The sequence below is a fragment of the Gekko japonicus genome, unplaced genomic scaffold (genome assembly GCF_001447785.1).
Source record: "Gekko japonicus isolate JY-2015 unplaced genomic scaffold, Gekko_japonicus_V1.1 scaffold3716, whole genome shotgun sequence".
Lineage (NCBI taxonomy): Eukaryota > Metazoa > Chordata > Lepidosauria > Squamata > Gekkonidae > Gekko > Gekko japonicus.
In genome coordinates, this window is record NW_015167651.1 from 35,058 (window position 1) to 54,263 (window position 19,206).

The 19,206-nt window shown below is 49.1% G+C and overlaps 2 protein-coding genes across 2 annotated transcripts in view; both read left to right on the top strand.

The window, feature by feature from the left end:
- The first annotated feature begins 7,177 nt into the window (after nt 1–7,177).
- C1QTNF7 (C1q and tumor necrosis factor related protein 7) lies at nt 7,178–15,940 on the top strand. The gene is made up of 3 exons (XM_015414095.1): nt 7,178–7,321; nt 9,558–9,803; nt 15,100–15,940. The coding sequence occupies exons 1-3, from the start codon at nt 7,234–7,236 to the stop codon at nt 15,729–15,731; spliced, it is 966 nt and encodes a 321-aa protein (XP_015269581.1). The 5' UTR covers nt 7,178–7,233; the 3' UTR covers nt 15,732–15,940.
- A 92-nt stretch (nt 15,941–16,032) lies between these two features.
- Nucleotides 16,033–19,206, top strand: part of LOC107112891 (coiled-coil and C2 domain-containing protein 2A-like) — a gene marked incomplete at its 3' end in the record, with an annotated part of 80,019 nt that continues 76,845 nt past the window's right edge. The window contains exons 1-2 of the mRNA XM_015414094.1: nt 16,033–16,084; nt 17,131–17,493. Coding sequence (XP_015269580.1) covers nt 16,033–16,084; nt 17,131–17,493 — 415 coding nt within the window. The remainder of the gene's footprint in view (nt 16,085–17,130; nt 17,494–19,206) is intronic.

Below are 19,206 nucleotides of genomic sequence, written 5' to 3' on the forward strand. Positions count from 1 at the left end.
GTCAGGACGGCGAAGGAGGCCCTCAGCCGCCTATCGGAGGGGGACTGGGAAGCCCGCATCGCCAGGTTCCTCCTAGCGCAGCGGACTACACCTAACCCGGTAGGTGGCCGCTGCCCCACCGAGCTGTTGATGGGCCGGAGGCCCACGATCCTGTTGGACCGCTTGCACCCTGATCGAGCCCCGGCCCAACGAAACCCCACGGAGCAGAGGGAAGCACCTCGCAACCTCCGGCGGCACATCGACCAGCTTAGGCGGCGCTTGCTCCCCGATCGCAAGACGGCGGAAGTACCAAGGCAGCAGGCAGCGGCAGACGAGGACCCCTTCGAGGCCCCAGACATAACCATGCCCGCGCCGGAGGACCCACTGCGGGCCAGCCAGCCCCTGACAGCAGAGGCAGGGTCCCCAGAACCCGACCCGATCGCGAGACTGCGGATGTACCAGGGCAGCAGGCAGCGGCAGACGAGGACCCCTTCGAGGCCCCAGACATAACCATGCCCGCGCCGGAGGACCCACTGCGGGCCAGCCAGCCCCTGACAGCAGAGGCAGGGTCCCCAGAACCCGAGCTGGAGACCACCGAGGCCCCAGCTCCACCGCCGGCTTCCGCACCGGAGGGCGGAACCCAGGTGGCCCCAGCACAGGGCCCTAGACGATCGGCAAGGATGCGACAGCCCCCAGCGTACCTGAAAGACTATGCCACCTAGGGGTGGTTCCGGACTATGGGGGGAGGGGTGTTGTGTCCACTGACCGCCACCGGAGGTCAGCGCACATACCCGAGCTTCAGTCTGGGAAGACAATGGGGACTAGGATCCTAGTCCCTCCACCGGGGAACCAATGGGAGCCATGGCGGGAGATTCAAACCCACCTATGGTGACCAAGGGGTGGTCCCCAGGTGTGTATATAGTTGGCCTGCCAGCCGTTTGTCTGCATGTCTTGTTGTGTGCCTAATAAAGCGTGCTATGCACCACGTCGTTGTCTGTCGTTGATCCATGCGGCTTCCCACTACACAATACCGGGAATGTCCCCCTGCTGGGGGGCGGGGGGCTTTTGGCGGAGGGGGTGCAGTTTGGCGCCCCTAAGGGCTGGCGCGCTCTCGGCGAACGCCTAGTGAGCAAGCTGGCCCTGCGAGGCCCTTCGGATCACCCGCCAGCTGCGAGAGCCAGTTTGGACTAGCGCTTAAAAGCGCAGACTCTACTCTGGGCGAACTGGGCTTGAGTCCCCGCGTAACCTTCCAGAGCTGTTCTCTCAAGGGCAGTTCTCGAGAGAGGGCTCTCAGCCCCACCTGCCTCGCAGGGAAGGGAAGGGAAAGGAGATTGTGAGTCATGCTGAGACTCCAAGCGAAGGGCGGGGTATAAATCTAATCTCTTCTTCTCTTCTTTTTGCCCAGCAAGGCTTCTAATCTGAGACTGAAGATTAGTTTGGCAACACAGATTTTTTTAAAAAAACAACATTCTGTACTTTCCATAAAACAAAATTATTTGCAAGGTGTTTGCTTTTAACAACCTTGAAAAACAGAATGCAAGTAGGGTCGTCAGCTCCAGGTTGGGAAATACCTGGAGATCTTGGGGGTGGAGCCTGAGGAAGGCGTGGTTTAGGGAGGGGGGTCTTCAGTGGGGTCACAAGGCCATAGACTCCACCTTCCAAAGTGGCCATTCTCTGCAGGAGAACTGATCCCTGTTGCCTGGAGATCAGTTGTGATCCCTGGAGATCTCCAGCCACCACCTGGAGGCTGGCAACCACAGCCACAAGGAATTTCTTCACTACTATGGCTGCCTCCATCCGGGGCCTGATTCTAGCAGGATAGATTCAGCTAGTCCAAAAGCTTTTCAAAAAGGAAGTATGGTGTGATATCCTCGCATCAGCATTCACACAAATGTGTGTGCCCACACACACCTATTACAAAAGCTTTTTGTAAAACAGAATTGGGGTGGGGGGTGGGGAGATTAATATACTGATTTTCCCAATGTGTGTGATTGGAGGGACAAAAGAGGGCAAATCAGCATCTGTCCAAATCTGTGTAAAATTACCAGAATCTGTTTCCACATCCCAGAATACATCGTAACTAAAAGGGAGGTACTGGAGGGTAGAACTACCTTTTTAAAAACGATATACCTAATCTGGTCCCTAGATAGCCTACTGTGAGAAGAAGAAATTTCCCACAGAAGGAGAGGGTGGTGAAGACGGGTGTGTGGAACAAGGGCGGATTTGTTACCCTTTCTGTCCCTTGACTGTCTGAGACTTCATTTTCGGTTAAGTGCTTCACTGAGGGAGGCGGACCCCCCCCCCACAGGAAGTGACAGGCAAAATGGGAGGAGCGTTTTGAAAGATAGGGCTGCCAACCTCCAGGTGGTGGCTGGAGATCCCCCCCAGGATTAGAACTGACCTTCGATAGAGAGCAGTTCACCTGGAGAAAATGGCTACTCTGGAAGGCGGACTCTATGGCATTATACCCAAACGAAGTCCCTCCCCTCCCCAACCCCCCACCTTCCTCAGTCGCCACCCCCAAAATCTCCAGGTATTTCCCAACCTAAAGCTGGCAACCCTATGAAGCCACAGCTGTGACCAGATGGGAGGTTGGGAACTCCATGAACAGGCCTGGCCAGTCTGGGGAGGGGAAGGACCTCAGTGGTGCACACTGCTGCCACAGACGCTACCTTCCAAAGCGGCCATTTTCTCCAAGGGGAGCTGACCTCTGTCACCTGGAAGTCAGCTGTAATCCCAGGAACTCTCCATCTGCCACCTGGATGTTGGCAACCCTACGCAACCATATGTCTCCGCTTTAACAGTGTGTGTGCATGTAGTCACATTAAACAACTACAAAGGCCAGGTCTGTGACAAAATTCACGGCTGTGGAAAATCTCGTGCGCATTGGAGGCCAGCTGGCGTGCTTTTTAGCTGTATTTTATTCCTTAATGGATGTTCTCCATCTTGGGTGGATTATGTAGCTGGTTATGCCAAAAGCCTCTGCGCAGACTATTCAAAGCTCCTCCAAGTGGGTCCTCCTTGACAGGCTGGGTTGGCTCTAGAAACGAGTGTGCATTTCCAGTGTTTGGGCTGGCACCAGCAGCATAGTTCTCAGAGCGCCAGTTTTGTCACAGGAAAGCAATAGAAATAATGCTGGACTATATTCCTAACTGGGCAGTCCATCCTGCACAAAATCTAGGCCAGCTGATATTGAACAACATGAAGCTGCCTTCTACCGAGGCAAACTCTTGGTCTATCGAGATCAGCATTGTCTGCTCAGACTGGCAGCAGCTCTCCAGGATTTGGGGGAAAGATGTCAGGGGTTGAACCTGGGACCTTCCGTGTGCAAAGCAAATGCTCTGCCACTAAGCCGTGGCACCATCTCACAAGTACCTCTCTCAGCTTTGGCAGGCTTCTGCAAGGCATCTGTTTGCTCAGTGTTCTGGGGTGGAACTAAGATGTCCAGCAATCAACCTTAGTCAGAGAATATATAGCTATAGATATCCTCCCCAACAACTCCATGTTCCAGCTGGGATCCAAAAAGCTAGTTTTGGCATGCTTAACACCATGGCCACACCAAGTGGAATTTTATTTTATTTTATTGTATTGCTTGTTCCCTTTGACTGGTAGGTACCTCACTCCCATATAATATCACAATCTGCTTTTGGATTTCCTTCCATTTGCAAAAGAAAATGGCATGGCAGAGAGGCACTTGGGGAGGGCATATAGAATGTGGTCTGCACACAAGATTTGGTCTGTGGTTTGCCCTTTCAACTCACTCAACATTAACATATAGAAACACAGTAATAAGTATTAACAAATGAACCACAAATGAGATAGAAAATATACACAGCAAGGTGGCTAAACATCACAAGCTCTAATATGTTTGGCGGTTGGGGAGCCCCTTCCACCACCCTGGTCTTTGCCACCAAAGCTTCCACGATTTCTCAGTAGCAACTTTCATGTCTCGCTTGGAGAGAGCTTTTTTTCACTTCACAGTTAGGTCCATCCACATTATGTGGTCTGGCTGCCCTGGCAGCCTCCCCCCCCCCCCCCCCAAGAATAGGTTACAAAACCAAACCCACGGGAACATTTTGTGTCTGGGTTCCTAATTACCACACAGTCGTTGAGTGTGCCCCATGTTTCAAAGTGTTTCCTTAAACCAGCATTGGTAGTTTCAGAGCTTAGGCCACCAACAAATAGTTTCCTAAACTGTTCTGGTTTCTTAGGATTCTGGCTCTGGGAAGATCTTCTCTTCTTGTCTTTGCCTGCCATTTTGGGGGAGTGTTCCGACTCAGCTGCTGCCCTCAACAGCCTGCCTGCCTCTCCTTCCTTGCAACGATGACCATCACCTCCACTCTGTCCTTCCTGCTGTTGAAGTATGTGTTCTGCCAGATCCTCCCCTACAAACATAGAAGAAGAAGAAGAAGGAAGAAGAAGAAGAAGAAGAAGAGATTGGATTTATACCCCGCCCTTCACTACCCAAAGGTGTCTCAGAGCGGCTTACAAGCTCCTTTCCCTTTCCCTCCCCACAACAGTCACCCTGTGAGGTAGGCGGGGCTGAGAGAGCTCTTGACAGAAACTGCTCTTTTTCAAGGACAGCTCTGACAGAACTATGGATTGCCCGAGGTCATCCAGTAGGTGCAAGTGGAAGAGTGGGGAATCAAACCCGGTTCTCCCAGATTAGAGTCCGCACACTTAACCACTACACCAAACTGGCTCTCTACTCAGTATAGCCACAGGGGTGTGTTCATATACTGCAACCTTCCACTGTCTGCTCCACCCCTCATATTGAATAGGTATCCTGGTCACCGGGATACCTTTGGCATCCTGCAGGCGCCGCACCCATCTTTCTTCACACGGGATGAGATACTTAGGATCCACAAGAGAGTGGTGGATGGTGGTCAACAGAGAGCCAGTGTCTTGCCAAGCTGCAACACTACACCCATCCATAGTGACTTCTATCAAGATGCCTTGAAGAGACACATTCCAGGAACATAGCCTAAACAGTGTCAAGAAAACTTACATCAAGCTTTTGTATTGTACTCACACCATTACCTACTAGCTTTGTCTATGTTGATGGCATGTACGTTACATAATGATGATAATTGAGTAATATAAGAAATTTGCATTATACATTATAAAAAGCACAACCAAGTGTGTTAAAGTCATAGAACAGGGGTTTTCTTCGGTGAGCTTATTTTGTTTTTCCCATTGTGTTCACACTGAAGCCTGTCTTGTTTTTGATACATTAACCCCTGGAGAAAATGGCTGCGTTGAAGAGTAGACTCTATGGCATTGTACACCCTGAGGCCCCTCCCCAAACCCCACCCGTTCCCGGACCCACCCCCAAAGTCTCCAGGTATTTTCCAACCCAGACCTGGCAACCCTAGCCATACACACAACCTGGGTCATTGTAGGGATGCCAGCCTCCAGGTGGGACCTGGGGATGCCCTGGAATTACAGCTCATTTTCAGACTGCAGAGAGAAAGCAGTTGCTTTGGAGGGTGGGCTCCCTGGCATTGTACCCCACTGGCCTCCCCAGGCTCCACTCCCATTTATGGTACATTGGCTCTGATCAGTTGTTTGCACCTGTATCTTCTGGACCAAAATTGGAAGGCATACAATGGCAACATCATTTAGCAGATATGCATCTGACTGTGACACAAGGCTAGGCTCCAGGAGGCCTCATGAACATTCCTGTGCCCTGGGTCAATTGGTGGTTACTATCAAACTTCTTTTTTGGTCCAACAATAACTTGGCAATTGTCTTACTATTGTATCATGAGCCTGTAAATGCAAATATTGCTTGACCACTAAAGAAGGCCTGTTAGGGCCAAAACGCAATAGTTCCTACTTGTGTACGTTGCATACTTTTATTTTGTAACAAGGCTACAATTGGGCCTATAAATGTTTTTAACCATTTGATGATTGGGACAGATTACTGGACCGTAAATTATTATGTCTGGGTATCACCCATGATGTGACAGAAGTCACAAGTAGACAAGAACTGTCACAACTCATCAGAAGATGTTTGTGAGACTTTGACTACAAGAGCACATCAATTAGAGCCCACAGAGTGTGCTCAGCCTTTTCAGTAGGCATCCAGCCTCCAACTACAATGCCAAACTACTTATCTGAGATAATTCCCCCAAAGTATAGAAGGGCATTCATGCTAGTGCGCCTGAATGCCCTACTTTCAACTGTGATGTCAAGAAGATTTAATAGGATTCCATACCAGATCAACTCTGTATTTGCGGCAGCAATAAAATTGAGTCTGTGGATCATATGTTGCTTGATTGTCCCAAATTTTCAGTTCTAAGACTTCCTCTCTCCAGAAGCAAAATCATCCCGGTTACTTATTAGACAAAGACAGACAAAGTATTCCGCATGTGGCAAAATTTCTAGCAGCTGTTGTCAAATCACATGACAACTTTTGCAGTAGCAGCCTTAAAATTCTTCCATAATTTATTGTGGAACGAGGTTTATTGTGGAATGAGGGTTTGCTGTTTATGACTCTGGTTGCAAAAACAGTAAAGACAATAAATAAAATGATAAATACATGTATTTTTGTTAATATTTAGGTTATACATATTGATTTTAGTAATTGGACCTATAATTTGCTTGTAACTAACCTTTCTGGTTCTTGATCCACTCCCCAATCTCCAAGACCATCCCAACCTGTAACTGGCAATTCTACCTCTGCACCCCACAAACACATACTGGTGGCCAGGGAGGACATGACAACTCTAGAGCTTCTCCACCCCTTTCCTGAGCTTTTTCTGGGAAGCAAATGCCTGCCACGTTGCCTGGGCCACTTCTGCCCCATCCCAACTGGTTTTCAAGCATGCCTGTTCCCTGTGTTGTGGGGAAAAAGAGCTTTAGACGTTTCTGCCACCCTTTCCTCACGGCATTTTTAATCATGAGGTGTGTACAGGAATGGTTTGTGAAAGTATTCTCCTGGCATACATCATGTTCATTTGAATGGGTAAAGTTACACCTGTGTGGTGTTTTGGGTGTGGACCTTTCTTTTCTTGGGCCCCCTTTTTTTTAAACAAAACAACAACAATTGCACAAGGGAACATTGCCTGTGTAAAATACTGCTTTCCAGTGTTTGATTTTAGGCTTTAGGGATATGTAACACATTAAGCTGATTTATGTCAGGTCAGTCCAGTGGACTATCTTGCTAATAGTTCTCTGCTCTGACTCTCAGGACCTCTCGAGCAGAGAAAAGTCTTCTCCACGTCTGCCACTGGAAATCCTTTAACTGGAGATGCCAGAGACTGAACCCAGGACTACTAGCTTGCAAGGCGTGGGCTCCAAATCTGATCCCCAAGGTACTTCGCAGCCGATGTTATTAGGTACGTCTTCTGCAACTGTGCATAAATTGGTCTTTATTAACATGTGCTGGCTATATTTTTAGGGTTTCCGGCTCTGGGTTGGGGAAAACCTGGAGATTTGGGGGGTGGAGCCTGGGGAACGCAGGGTTTGTGGAGGGGAGGGACCTCAGCAGGGTATAATTCCATAGACGCCACCCTCCGAAGCAGCCATTTGCTCCAGGGGAACTGGTCTTGATCATTTGGAGATCAATTGTAATAGTGGGAGATCACCAGCTGCCACCTGGAGGTTGTATCAATATAAAGACACTCCGTGAACGAATTATGAACAAAAGTAGAAAGATTATATTGTACAAAACAATTCAAACAGTTTTAAAGCTTCTAACAATAGTGGTAGAAGCCTAATCAGCAGAAAGAGAACATGTCAGTGAAGCGATTGGAAAACTCGTTGAAGGAGAATTGTTGAAACTTTATTTCATTTCACAGTTAAAGAGTACCAGCTATCTGAAGAAGTAGAACATGAACGCGGCAGTGAAGCCAGCCGTGTATAGCTGCGACTCCTGCAAGACATAGAATCTTTGTTCTCCTGAAGCTTTTTATACAAAGGATTTGTGGACTTCATTTAGAGTTTTCCCTTTGTATAAAGTACTTTTTGATCCTAGCTCTTTAAGAATATATAAGGGTTTGTTGAACTTTAACAATGCTTTAAAACTGTTTGAATTGTTTTGTACAATATAATCTTTCTGCTTTTGTTCGTAATTCATTCACGGCGTGTCTCAATATTGCTACAATCTCCTCCTGCGAGCTCTCATTTTGATATATGCCACCTGGAGGTTGGCAAGATCTTATACTGTGATCAATCTATACCGGAGCTTTTTCTTTCTGAGTAAAAATGGTCATTTATTTCCAGGGAACTGAGATTCGTAACCATAATTTAATTCTGGTTTAAAATCCCAGGAACCAGGAAAGAAATTAACCTCCATTAGTTAAAGTGCCGGCAATCTGACATTGTGACTGCTTGGAATTAGCAGAAGATCCACATCTTCCATCTCTGCTCCCCATGGGACGGAAGGGAAGAGTGGGGAGAAAGCACACAGGCCTGTCTGTTAGCCAGGCTCATTAGGGTTGCCAGCTCTGGGTTGGGAAACACCTGGAGATTTTGGGGGTGGAGCCTGGGGAGGGCGGGGTTTGGAGAGGGGAGGGACCTCAGCAGGCTATAACGCCAGAGAGTCCACCCTCCAAAGCAGCCATTTTCTCCAGGAGATCTGATATCTGCAGTCTGGAGATCAGTTGTAATAGCAGGAGATCTCCAGGTGTTTCCTGGAGGTTCTCAACTCTATGGTTCATGCTCATTCCAAACAGACTCCAGGTCACTCATGATATCTGAACTGAGCCACAATGGTTGCAAGAAACTGCAAAGAGAACTGATCCAAACAGAGTTTTGATACTTATCACAGAATGGGTTTTTTGGTCACACAGTTCACAGCAATCAGGGAGAGCTTCAGCAAGAGTAAAGGACATGAAAAACGTCTTCTCAGCAGCAACTACAAAGCAAGCCAGCTTCAAGCTTCTGGTCTGTGCAAAATCTTGCTTTCATGTTTTCAGCCAGACTATGACTTTGGGAGGAAAGGAAGTCCAGTTTGTAGTTCAGCCAAACAATACATCAGAGAGGTGTGGTTCTGGAGCATCGATCCCTGAAGCATCACTCTGGCTTGAATTAACAGTAGTAGATGATTACAATGAACTACCAAAGATTTCTACTCTAGGGCAAAAGGCTGCCGCACCGTCCTGTTTAAACCTATCTTGATATAATTCCCATTCGCCTCAAATGGTATTACTTCTGAGTAAGCATGCATCATATTGTGCTGTGTAAGTATTATGATTATGCTCTAAGTCTAAAGCTATCACTAGGACATACCACGTCTCCACATAAAAACATAAAACTAATTTACAAACCTTTGGTTAAACAACATGCACATATCTGGCATGATGGCAGGGCCTTTTTTCTGGGGAACGCACTGGAACGGAGTTCTGGAACCTCTTTGACACAATTCTATCTCTAATGTCTAAAAGTTCATGAGTTTTCAGTATAAGGACTGAAAACTTCATTTCCCTCTTGAGAGTTCCGGCACCTCTTTTTTGAAAAGAAAAAGCCCTGTCTATATTGTTCATGTGGATTGCATCCTATTCATAAAGCTTGAATGAAATACAATGAATTCATTGTTTGCTCATCTCTGTTGTTGTTTTTGTTGTTTTGCAGTGCCCAGGATGTTTGTGCTGTTGTATGTCACCAGCTTTGCTTTCTATACAAGTGGACAAGCTCTTCACAGCCAGGTTAAAGGGGAAAATTTTTCTTCAAGATATATCTGTAGCATCCCGGGACTGCCAGGCCCCATGGGTCCCATTGGAGTCAGTGGGGTGCCCGGGCCCCACGGCCGTATTGGGATCCCAGGACGGGATGGGAGAGATGGCCGGAAAGGAGAAAAGGGTGAGAAAGGAAATCCAGGTACTGAAGATTTTTTCCTTAAAAAAAAAAGCAAGCCACAAAACCTGCTTCCAAATTACACCTTCCACCTCTCTGATCTGTGGCCTATAGAGAGCTGGACCTGAGTTTTGCAGTTGTCGTCATGTAGCAGTTCAGAGATGGAGCTACAGGTGAGGAAAGGGCTGGCTCAAATTTTGATAGGCAGGCTGAGGCCAGCCATGTCGTCTCAAGACCTCACTGGCCACACTGGCATGCTACCGGCCTTCCTTAAAGGGTCATTGTAATTATGATGCAACAATAATGCCTATGAAGCACTCTGGACACTTTAAAATGTGCTGTGTAATATTAAAATATACATTACAGATTATTATTTACAACCAGTGTTCCCTCTAAGCTGAGTTCGTGTGAGCTAGCTCACATATTGTTAGCCTCCTGCTCACACATTTTTGTCTTCGCTCAGTAAGATGGCTCCAGGATGACCTAATTTATGCAGCAGCCAAATCGCCCACTCACAACTTTAATGCCAGTAGCTCACAAAGTAGAATTTTTGTTCACAAGACTCCATAGCGTAGAGGGAGCATTGATTAGAACACCCCCTAGAGAGATTTGAGCAGACAGCAGGAGCAGACAGAAAGTATATAGAATGAGACAGGAAAAGTACTTGGAAGGAAAGGAGTTCATACTAAACTGGAATCTCTTATATAGAGAAATTCGGGGTGGTTTGTTTGCTAATAGACGGAGTATGATTGATATTCTGTTTTATTTAACAAGATGTCTCCCCAACACTTTCAAGTTCTTGTGTTAAAAATAATTGAGAGCAAACAAAAAAAAGCAAACCCACTTCCTCAGGGAAAGAAAACAAGCACAACTGTACTCAATTCCCGAGAGTGGAATTCAGTTTTTTGCTCTGTACATCTGAAATGAAATGTTCCATCCAACTCACTAATCAAATCTGAGTATTCAGCTTCCTTGACAAATATCCAGATTGGAATGCTCACCCATTGAGCATATGCTACAAATGTTTTCAACTATATTTCACTCAATTTCATTTCATTGTACTTAATTTTGTTAGAAAATTCTTGGTTTCCCCCCCCCCCCCCCCCCCCCCATGGACTTGGTTCAACTTTGTCGCATAAAACTTGGTCAGTCATGAAATCATTTAAAAAAAATTACAAGCCTGTAGGACAAAATTCCTATAATGCATATTGTGGTTGGCTCCCATCCCAAAATACTGGGGGGAGGGCCCAGGAACCCTCAGATGTTTCTCTGTCCCTCCACTGCATTCACCATCCTATGCTCTCTCTCAGGATTATTACTCATTAGGAACCTCCTATATGGAGCTGCGGTGGCTCAAGTGGTTAAGACACTGAACTTCAGGCTGTGGAAGGTCAGTAGTTCAGCAGTTCGAGCCCCGGGTGCCGCATGATGGAGTGAGCTCCCGTCTCTAGTTCCAGCTCCTGCCAACCTAGCAGTTTGAAAGCAAGAAATGGCAAGTAGATAAATAGGTACCACTTCGGTGGGAAGGTAACAGCGTTCCGTGCGCCTTGGTGTTTAGTCACGCTGGCCACATGACCACGGAAATGTCTTCGGACAGCGCTGGCTCTTCGGCTTTGAAACGGAGATGAGCACCGCAACCCTAGAGTCGGACTCGACTGGCTTTCGAGCAAGGGAACCTTTACCTTTACATGATCTAACTCCCAACGTGTAGCCAGCTCCTCTCCCGCTATTTCATTATCTCCACAGTTCTTTCACATGTTCATTCTGCCCTGAGCAGGGTAACATGCGAGACAGTCCAGCCTCCAAAGCAGTCATTTTCACCCGAGGGAACTGATCTTGCTCATCTAAAGGTCAATTATAACAGAAGGAAATCTCTAGGTGTCACCTGGAGGCTGCTAATCTTGGCACTGATTACAAACAAGGCTCCCTCCAAACTGTGTGGAGTCTTGTGAGCAAAGATTCCACTCTGTGAGCTCCTGGCATGAAAGTTGTGAGCGAGCGATTTGGCTCCGGCATCAATTAGTCTGCTCTGGAGCCCTCCTTCCTGAGCTAAGGCAAGAATATGTGAGCCGGAGGCTAAAAAAACCTGTGAGCTAGCTCACACTCAGCTTAAAGGGAACACTGATTACAAGCAGTACATGTTTTCTGACAGGGTCTGCAGAATTATTTTGGATTCTCCGACATTCTTTCATTCATAAAACTACTTGCCAAGTAGTTTCTTACATTTGTTTCCTTAGTTACCACCCCTGTGAGCCGGCCCGAAGTCCACCCATTCCACCAGATAAAACACTTTCCCCCGTTTTAGCTTAGAGTCCAGGATCTGGGCTACTTCGAAATGCTGGTCTCCATCCACCATCACAGGAGGGGGCCCCGTTGCGATCTCCACACGTTTGGCCCTGGATCTCTCTTTAAAAGGCTATGGTGGAAAATGGGATGTAAATGTCTCAGATTTTTAGGCAGGTCAAGTTCAAGAGTGACATTATTCAGCTTGTGTAATATCCTGAGCGGGCCCACATATTTCCACCCCAACCTCTGGCTAGGCTGTAACCCCCACATGTTCTTTGTTGACACATAGACAGTGTCCCCCGGGTTCAAGTCCCAACCTAATAGGGCTGCCAAGTCCCCCCGGGGGGCAGATTATCCCCCGCTTTGGAGGCCCGATTTCCGCCGCCGGGGCCACAGCCATCTTAGGGGAAAACATAGAGGTTTCCCCTCAGATGGCTGTGGCCCCTCCCCCAGTGTGCCCGGCGTCATCACGTCACATCCGGCTGACATGCATGTGGCGCGCGCGTGCTCGGGACGCCGTCCGGGGGCCCCCCGCTGCAAAGAGAAACGGACTTGGCAACCCTCCAACCTAACGATTGCTTTCTGTCGGCCTGGGTCTTGTAAGCAGCTTTAGCCCGGTCCAAAGTCTTTTGGATGACAGGCCAGGTGTCCTGAAGGGTCTTCCACCAGGTCTGCACCTCGCCCCCAGGCTCCCCACTGGCCTCCTTGAGGAGAGGCAAAGGACCCCCCTCATACCCAAACACAGCTTTAAAAGGGGAGAGTCCTGTTGAGGAATGCACAGTGTTATTGTAGCAATACTCTGCATAAGGGAGCAAGTCCACCCAATCATCCTGCCTATAGTTAGTGAAGCACCACAAAAATTGTTCCAGGATTTGGGTCACCCTTTCTGTTTGCCCGCCAGTCTCTGGGTGAAAAGCACTACTGAGGCCCTGCTCCACCCCTAACAAGTCCATGAGGCCTTTCCAGAATTTGGCCACGAATTGCACTCCCCTGTCTGAAATTATCTTTGCGGGTAAAGAGTGCAGTTTCACAATGTGGTGCATGAACAGTTTGGCCAGGAATCCCTTTACCGACCTCTACCCGCCCCTGACAAAGATGAGCGGAGAGGAGGAGCCAGTTGTGCCCATGACTACAACGGAGCAGGTGCCGACCACTACAGCCCCTGTTCCTGTCACTACTTCGGCGGAGGCCCGGACAACCCTCACCACGGCTTCAGGAGCGGAAGGGGGTGTGGAGAGCCCGATTAAAAATATGAGGATTAAAATTCACAACCTTATTGTGCTGTAATTAATTATACATAAAAGTGATTTAAAAGTCTGGAATATCTGCTTTCTTATGGACAGAGTCTGGGCACAGAATTTGGCCACTTTAGAGATGGTCTCACTGGAGTGGTCTACAAGGAGGAGATACAGGTAGAATTTTCCAGATTTTTCTGGACACTGGAATAGAATAGGGGTGAGATAAGTGGAACAGATGTCCTTATAAAATGGACAAAATAATAACACATGTTCCACTGTTTTGACTGCATTCAGTTGGCAGGAACACAGATGTTAAGAGTAGGGAGTATGTAAGTGTATCCCCGTAGCGCTGAGGGCGGGCAGTTAAAATGGACTAGGGCAAAAGCTCTGTGGTCTTTGGGGAATTCTAAAGCGTAAAGAGAATTCACCTGCACAAAGTTTTGGCTACGATTCCCTGCCACCAGAAAGAGATGTGCCCGAGATCTATCGGCTTGGAGAACTGTATCCCAGAATCGTTGTTTGAGTTCTTCTTTAGTTCCCGAGAACCCGAGATGGCATATTGCTAAGGGGGGAAAGCCGAGCAGTTGTATCTTATTCTCAGCCACATCCACCCAGCCTGAGTGGTGGCTGTCCGCAAGAATTAAGGAGGTTAATCCAGATGCGTTAAGACTTCTCTTGAGCCAGGAACATAAAGCTTGATATCAACTACGAGCGTCAAGTGACATCTGCCCCTATTCTATCCCAAGAATTGTTTTTGGTGCTCATCAAGAAACACCAAATATACATCTAAGGAATTTAGACTGAACTGCTTCCAAGGGATGGAAGTCTTTGTACCTACAGATTTGTGAACCATACAGGAGATGAGGTGTCACTTTACCTTGGAAAGCTTTAATTACATAGGTGATATGTGAGCCCCATTTCAAGTAGAAAAATCTCAGAAGAGCTAATGCCAGTCCTCAGGCACTCTTGGTAACCTGGGTCATCTGAGCCCTCCACGAACCTGTTGATTGAAACACTACGCCTAGTTATTTTAAGATCTTCACCGGTTCTATGTCGTGTCCATTGACTTGTATCTATGTCTAACATAGCTTCTGGAGAAGACTAGAATCTTGGTCATTTGGAACTTTATCATTAATTGTCTCTCTTTGCCAGATGCTTTTAGAGCCCAAAGGGCTCTTCTAGGCCCTATTATTAAATAGGATAAAATGGCTATGTCATCTGTGTATAATAAGGCAGGTATTGGTCCATTTGCTAAGTCTGGCAGGTGAAAATCTGGATTTGATAGACTTTGGTATTGAATTGATATAAAAATTAAATAGCAGAGGGGCCAAAATACAGCCTTGCTTCACTCTCCTCTTGACAGGGACCCTGCAAGATAGGCGGCCCTGTTGGCTACATCTTACAGTCAAGATGTTATTTTCATGCAAGACAGGAATAAGATCAAGTAGTCTGTGATCTACTGAGGATGCCTCTAATTTAGCCCATAATCTATCCCAGGCGACCCTATCAAAAGCCGTTTTGTAATCTACAAAGTCCACGTAGGGCACCCCATGGGGCCTGGAACTATATTTTGCTGCTAGATTATATAAAATCAGGACAGACTTTAAAAACAAATTTAAGAACAATCTTTGTATTGTCTGTACTTGGCCTACAAAGGTCAGCTCTCAGAAGGCTGCCAATTGTATAGAGTCACAAATCAAAAGACCCTCGTCCAAGTTCTAACCAATCTTACCCTTTGATTGGAAGAAAATCACTTGCTGTAGACAGCAATGATAACCTACTTTCTTTTTTTAAAGGTTTAAGAGGAAAGACGGGTCCAGTAGGAGCACCTGGAGAGAAAGGAGACCAAGGGGAGTCTGGTAAAAAAGGACCTCCAGGAATGGGGGGTGCTAAAGGCGATGTGGGTTCTGTGGGTCCAGCAGGCCCAAAAGGAGATAAAGGAGAACAAGGAGAACCTGGTGCACCAGGAGTGTGTAAGTGTGGGAAAATAGTCCTGAAATCTGCCTTTTCTGTTGGGATCACCACGAGCTACCCAGAGGAGCGATTACCAATTATCTTCAATAAAGTTCTCTTCAATGAAGGGGGCCATTACAACCCTTCAACCGGGAAGTTTATATGTGCTATCCCAGGGATCTATTACTTCTCTTATGACATCACTTTGGCCAATAAGCATCTTGCAATTGGCTTGGTTCATAACGGGAAGTTCCGGATAAAGACGTTTGATGCTAACACAGGAAACCACGACGTAGCTTCTGGGTCAACGGTGATGTACCTTCAGGCAGAGGATGAGGTATGGCTTGAGATTTTCTACACTGATCAAAATGGCCTGTTTGCTGATCCCACATGGGCAGATAGTTTGTTTTCAGGATTCCTCTTGTATGTCGATACAGACTATCACGATGCCCTTTCAGATGATGATGAGCTGTGATAGCTGAGATGTCTAAGGAGCATCTCTAAGTGGACACAGGACAGTGAATGGGATCTGGTCTGCAATGTCACCAAGACAAAGCAATAAATGACGATTTGGGATTTTATTTGGGACAAGGCACCCACAGTTGAAGACTAATTGTCAAGCATATGTTGCATCCACGGGTCTTTTTACCAAACAGGAGGTTCAGCCATCTGAAATGTATATAATTGCCCTGTAGAAAACTATAATAATATTTAAACAAAGTTATGATACTGTACATGTAGTTTTATATAAATATGTTGAATGATAATATTGTGCCATGAATAGTGTGGAGTATATTGCTCGGAAGCTAAATATAAATTATTTTACTGGTAAATAGACATAACTCAAGAGAAGTAAGAAAAGGCAGGCAAGAAGAAACGCAGATAAATACATTTATACCACAGATACCTCTTTTAAAAAATTGACCTCAGCTGCAATACGGCAGACTTTCCTCCCTGCACCACATACAAGCCTAAAACTCATGCCATTACAAAGAGCTCATCTCCATCCTAAGTCCTGTTGGCTAGACATGCTTTGGGAGTTCTGTGCTTAGCACTTAACTCCCATATGTGCTGAGGCCCCATTTTGATTGCTACCGTGGTGTCCTGGGGCTTGGCGCCTCTCGGCTCACCAGTAGGGTGGATGGTTGCAGTATGTGAAGCAGGGGCTGTGACTCCATCCTGAAGAAAACAGCACACAACCTGGGCTCACGGTTCGACTGGCGCCTTAGCAATCAGGGCTGCAGTTATCTCCACCCGGCCTTTGCTACAGCAATTCCTGCTTCCTCTGCCAGCCATCCCCAAAACGGTGTTTAGTGACTGTCCCAGTAGCTGTCCCCTCCTTGTGAGTCTCACTCCCAAGTTCCCTTGGGCCCAGTCCTAGGGTCATACCCCATGCTATTATCCATTCTTGCCCTATCATGTGCATGTCAGGCTAGACACGCTAATCAGGGATATCCGGTCTTGTTAGCCCCTGGTAGGGTCTCCCACTCCATGTGCTGAGGAGATTATCTAGCCAGAGTCCCCACAGGGTCTGCTCCACATGGCCCCACCAAGTCCTTCTGCCACACGTGGTGTGTGGGGAGCAGGGGCGACACCTCCTCTGTATCATTTTCACACACCAAAATGGCCTTGGGGAGCCACTGCTTTCCCCACTGTGGAAACTTATATCTGTCACTCATCAGTACCCACGTAGCCCACAACCAGGCCCGTAGCCTGCGTGGGGCCCTGGGGGCCGGGCCTCCCCGCGGATTTTGCGGGCCCCCTCCCCCCATCTCCCCAACTCGGATTGCCCGAGCGCAATTGCAGCAGAGGCGAGAACGTGCAGGGAAACTTAGTAAAGAAAGTTCCATCTCGCGGTTTTCCCACGACCGAAGCTCTGCAGAACTGGTTCTCGCCACTCCCGAGGGAGCTGGGATCCTCGGGGGGCGCTCGGCGCGTTCTCGACAGCCGGTGCGAGTGGCGAGGCGAGGTGGTGCCCTTTTATGAAGTCGCTGGAAAAGGGCTTGGGAAGTTGGGCTGCGGCGCAAACGGAGGACGGCGCAGGCGGCCGGGGGTGCTGGGAAAGGCCGTCGGGCGAGAGAGCTCCTCACCCCCTTTCTTCCTCTCCCCAGGGGAGCTGAGCCATGAGCTGGCCGGGATTGACAATGAGAGCACAATGGGGCCCTTTCCCGGCCCCCACTGGCTCTGCGTGGGGCTCCTCTTGGGTGCGCTACGGCCCGGCGTGGGCACCACGGAAGGTAGGGCCGGATCGGCCGGATCTGGGGCTGGTGGCGGGCTGGGCGAGACAGCCGGGCCGGGGCCCTTTTGCAGCCGTTTGGGGACATTCCGCTCTGGCCCAGGGCGCCTCCTCTGAGCCTCCCACTTGGAGGGTCGCTCGCTCGCTGGCTCCGGTCCTCCAAATCCCTTTTTTGGGGGGGCTGATGACGCCGGGCGCACACGTGGGCCTGGGACCGGCTGGGGGCTCGCGCTGAGCCGGTGGGCAGGATGGGGCCACCCTTGGAGAAGTGTCGGGAGACGACTGGCGGAAGCTGGACCAGGAATTCCAGCAGCAGCTCCAGGTAGGCATGCCGGGCCCTGCGGAGACAGCCCTTGCCGGGGTGGTGGCGGCGGCAGCAGCAGGGGTTGGGGAGTGTTGTTGTTTTTGCAGGGGGGCTGCGCTGCGTCCCGCCCGCTCTTGGTGCATCGCCGGACGGGCCGGCTGCGGCGCAGAGATGGAGCTGGGGGGAGATCTGGCTGCAGGAGGGGGTGCGCCTCCGTTTCGCCCTTGGGCGGGGAAGGGGCACTGACACGCGCCGGGCTCCCGCCACGGTAGATCGAGCGCAACAGCGGCCGGGGGCGCCGCGTGCAGTCTCGGGGGTGCTCCCTGTTAAAGATTGCTCGTGCCCAGACATAACACTTCCCGAGCAAGACGAGTCGGATCGGATGTGGTGTTGCTTTGCACGGGGGCCGGCATCATCCTCGGCCACCTTGCGAGGGATCCTGGGGTGGGGGGGGGAGAGACCTCCTCCCTCCCCCTGGTGTGGTGTCCCGGGGGTGGGGGCCTCGTTTTGCGTCTTCTGGCATGGGGGGGAAGCTTGGAGAGAGAGAGAAGGGGGGAGGGCATCACATCACTTCTGGGTGACGTGTGCGCAGCGCGCACACGCGCGCACACACACACACTCCAGCCCCCTTACTTTCCCCAAGGCCCCCCCACTAGGAAGGGGGCCACTAGGAAGGAGAGCCAGTTTGGTGTAGTGGTTAAGTGTGTGGACTCTAATCTGGGAGAACCGGGTTTGATTCCCCACTCCTCCACTTGCACCTGCTGATGTGACCTTGGGTCAGTCACAAGCTCTGGCACAGCTGTCCTTGGAAAAGAGCAGTTTGTGTCAGAGCTCTCTCAACCCCACCCACCTCACAGGGCGTCTGTTGTGGGGAAGGGAGGGTAGAGGAGTTTGTAAGCCGCTCTGAGACTCCGAGTGAAGGGCGGGGAATAAATCCGATCTCTTCTTCTTCTTCTTCTTCTTCTTCTTCTTCTTCTTCTTCTTCTTCTTCTTCTTTAGCTACGGCCCTGCCCGCCACAGATCAAATATGAGCCTCCAAGGGCTGGTTCTGGTTGGGAAAATGGCTTGTCCCCTCTTCTGCACACACTGTGAATTGGGCCCTGGGGTGCCAGCAGTGGTGTAGCGGTTAAGTGTGCAGACTCTAATTTGGGAGAACCGGGTTTGATTCCTCGCTCCTCCACTTGCACCTGGCTGGAGGACCTTGGGCAAGCTGTAGTTCTGATAAGAGTTGTTCTCTCACGAGCAGTTCTCTCAGAGCTCTCTCAGCCTCTCCTGCCTCACAGGGTGTCTGTTGTGGGGAGGGGAAGGGAAAGGAGTTTGTAAGCCGCTCTGAGACACCTTTGGGTAGTGAAGGGCAGGGTATAAATCCAATCTCCTCCTCCTCCTCCTCCTCCTCCTCCTCCTCCTCCT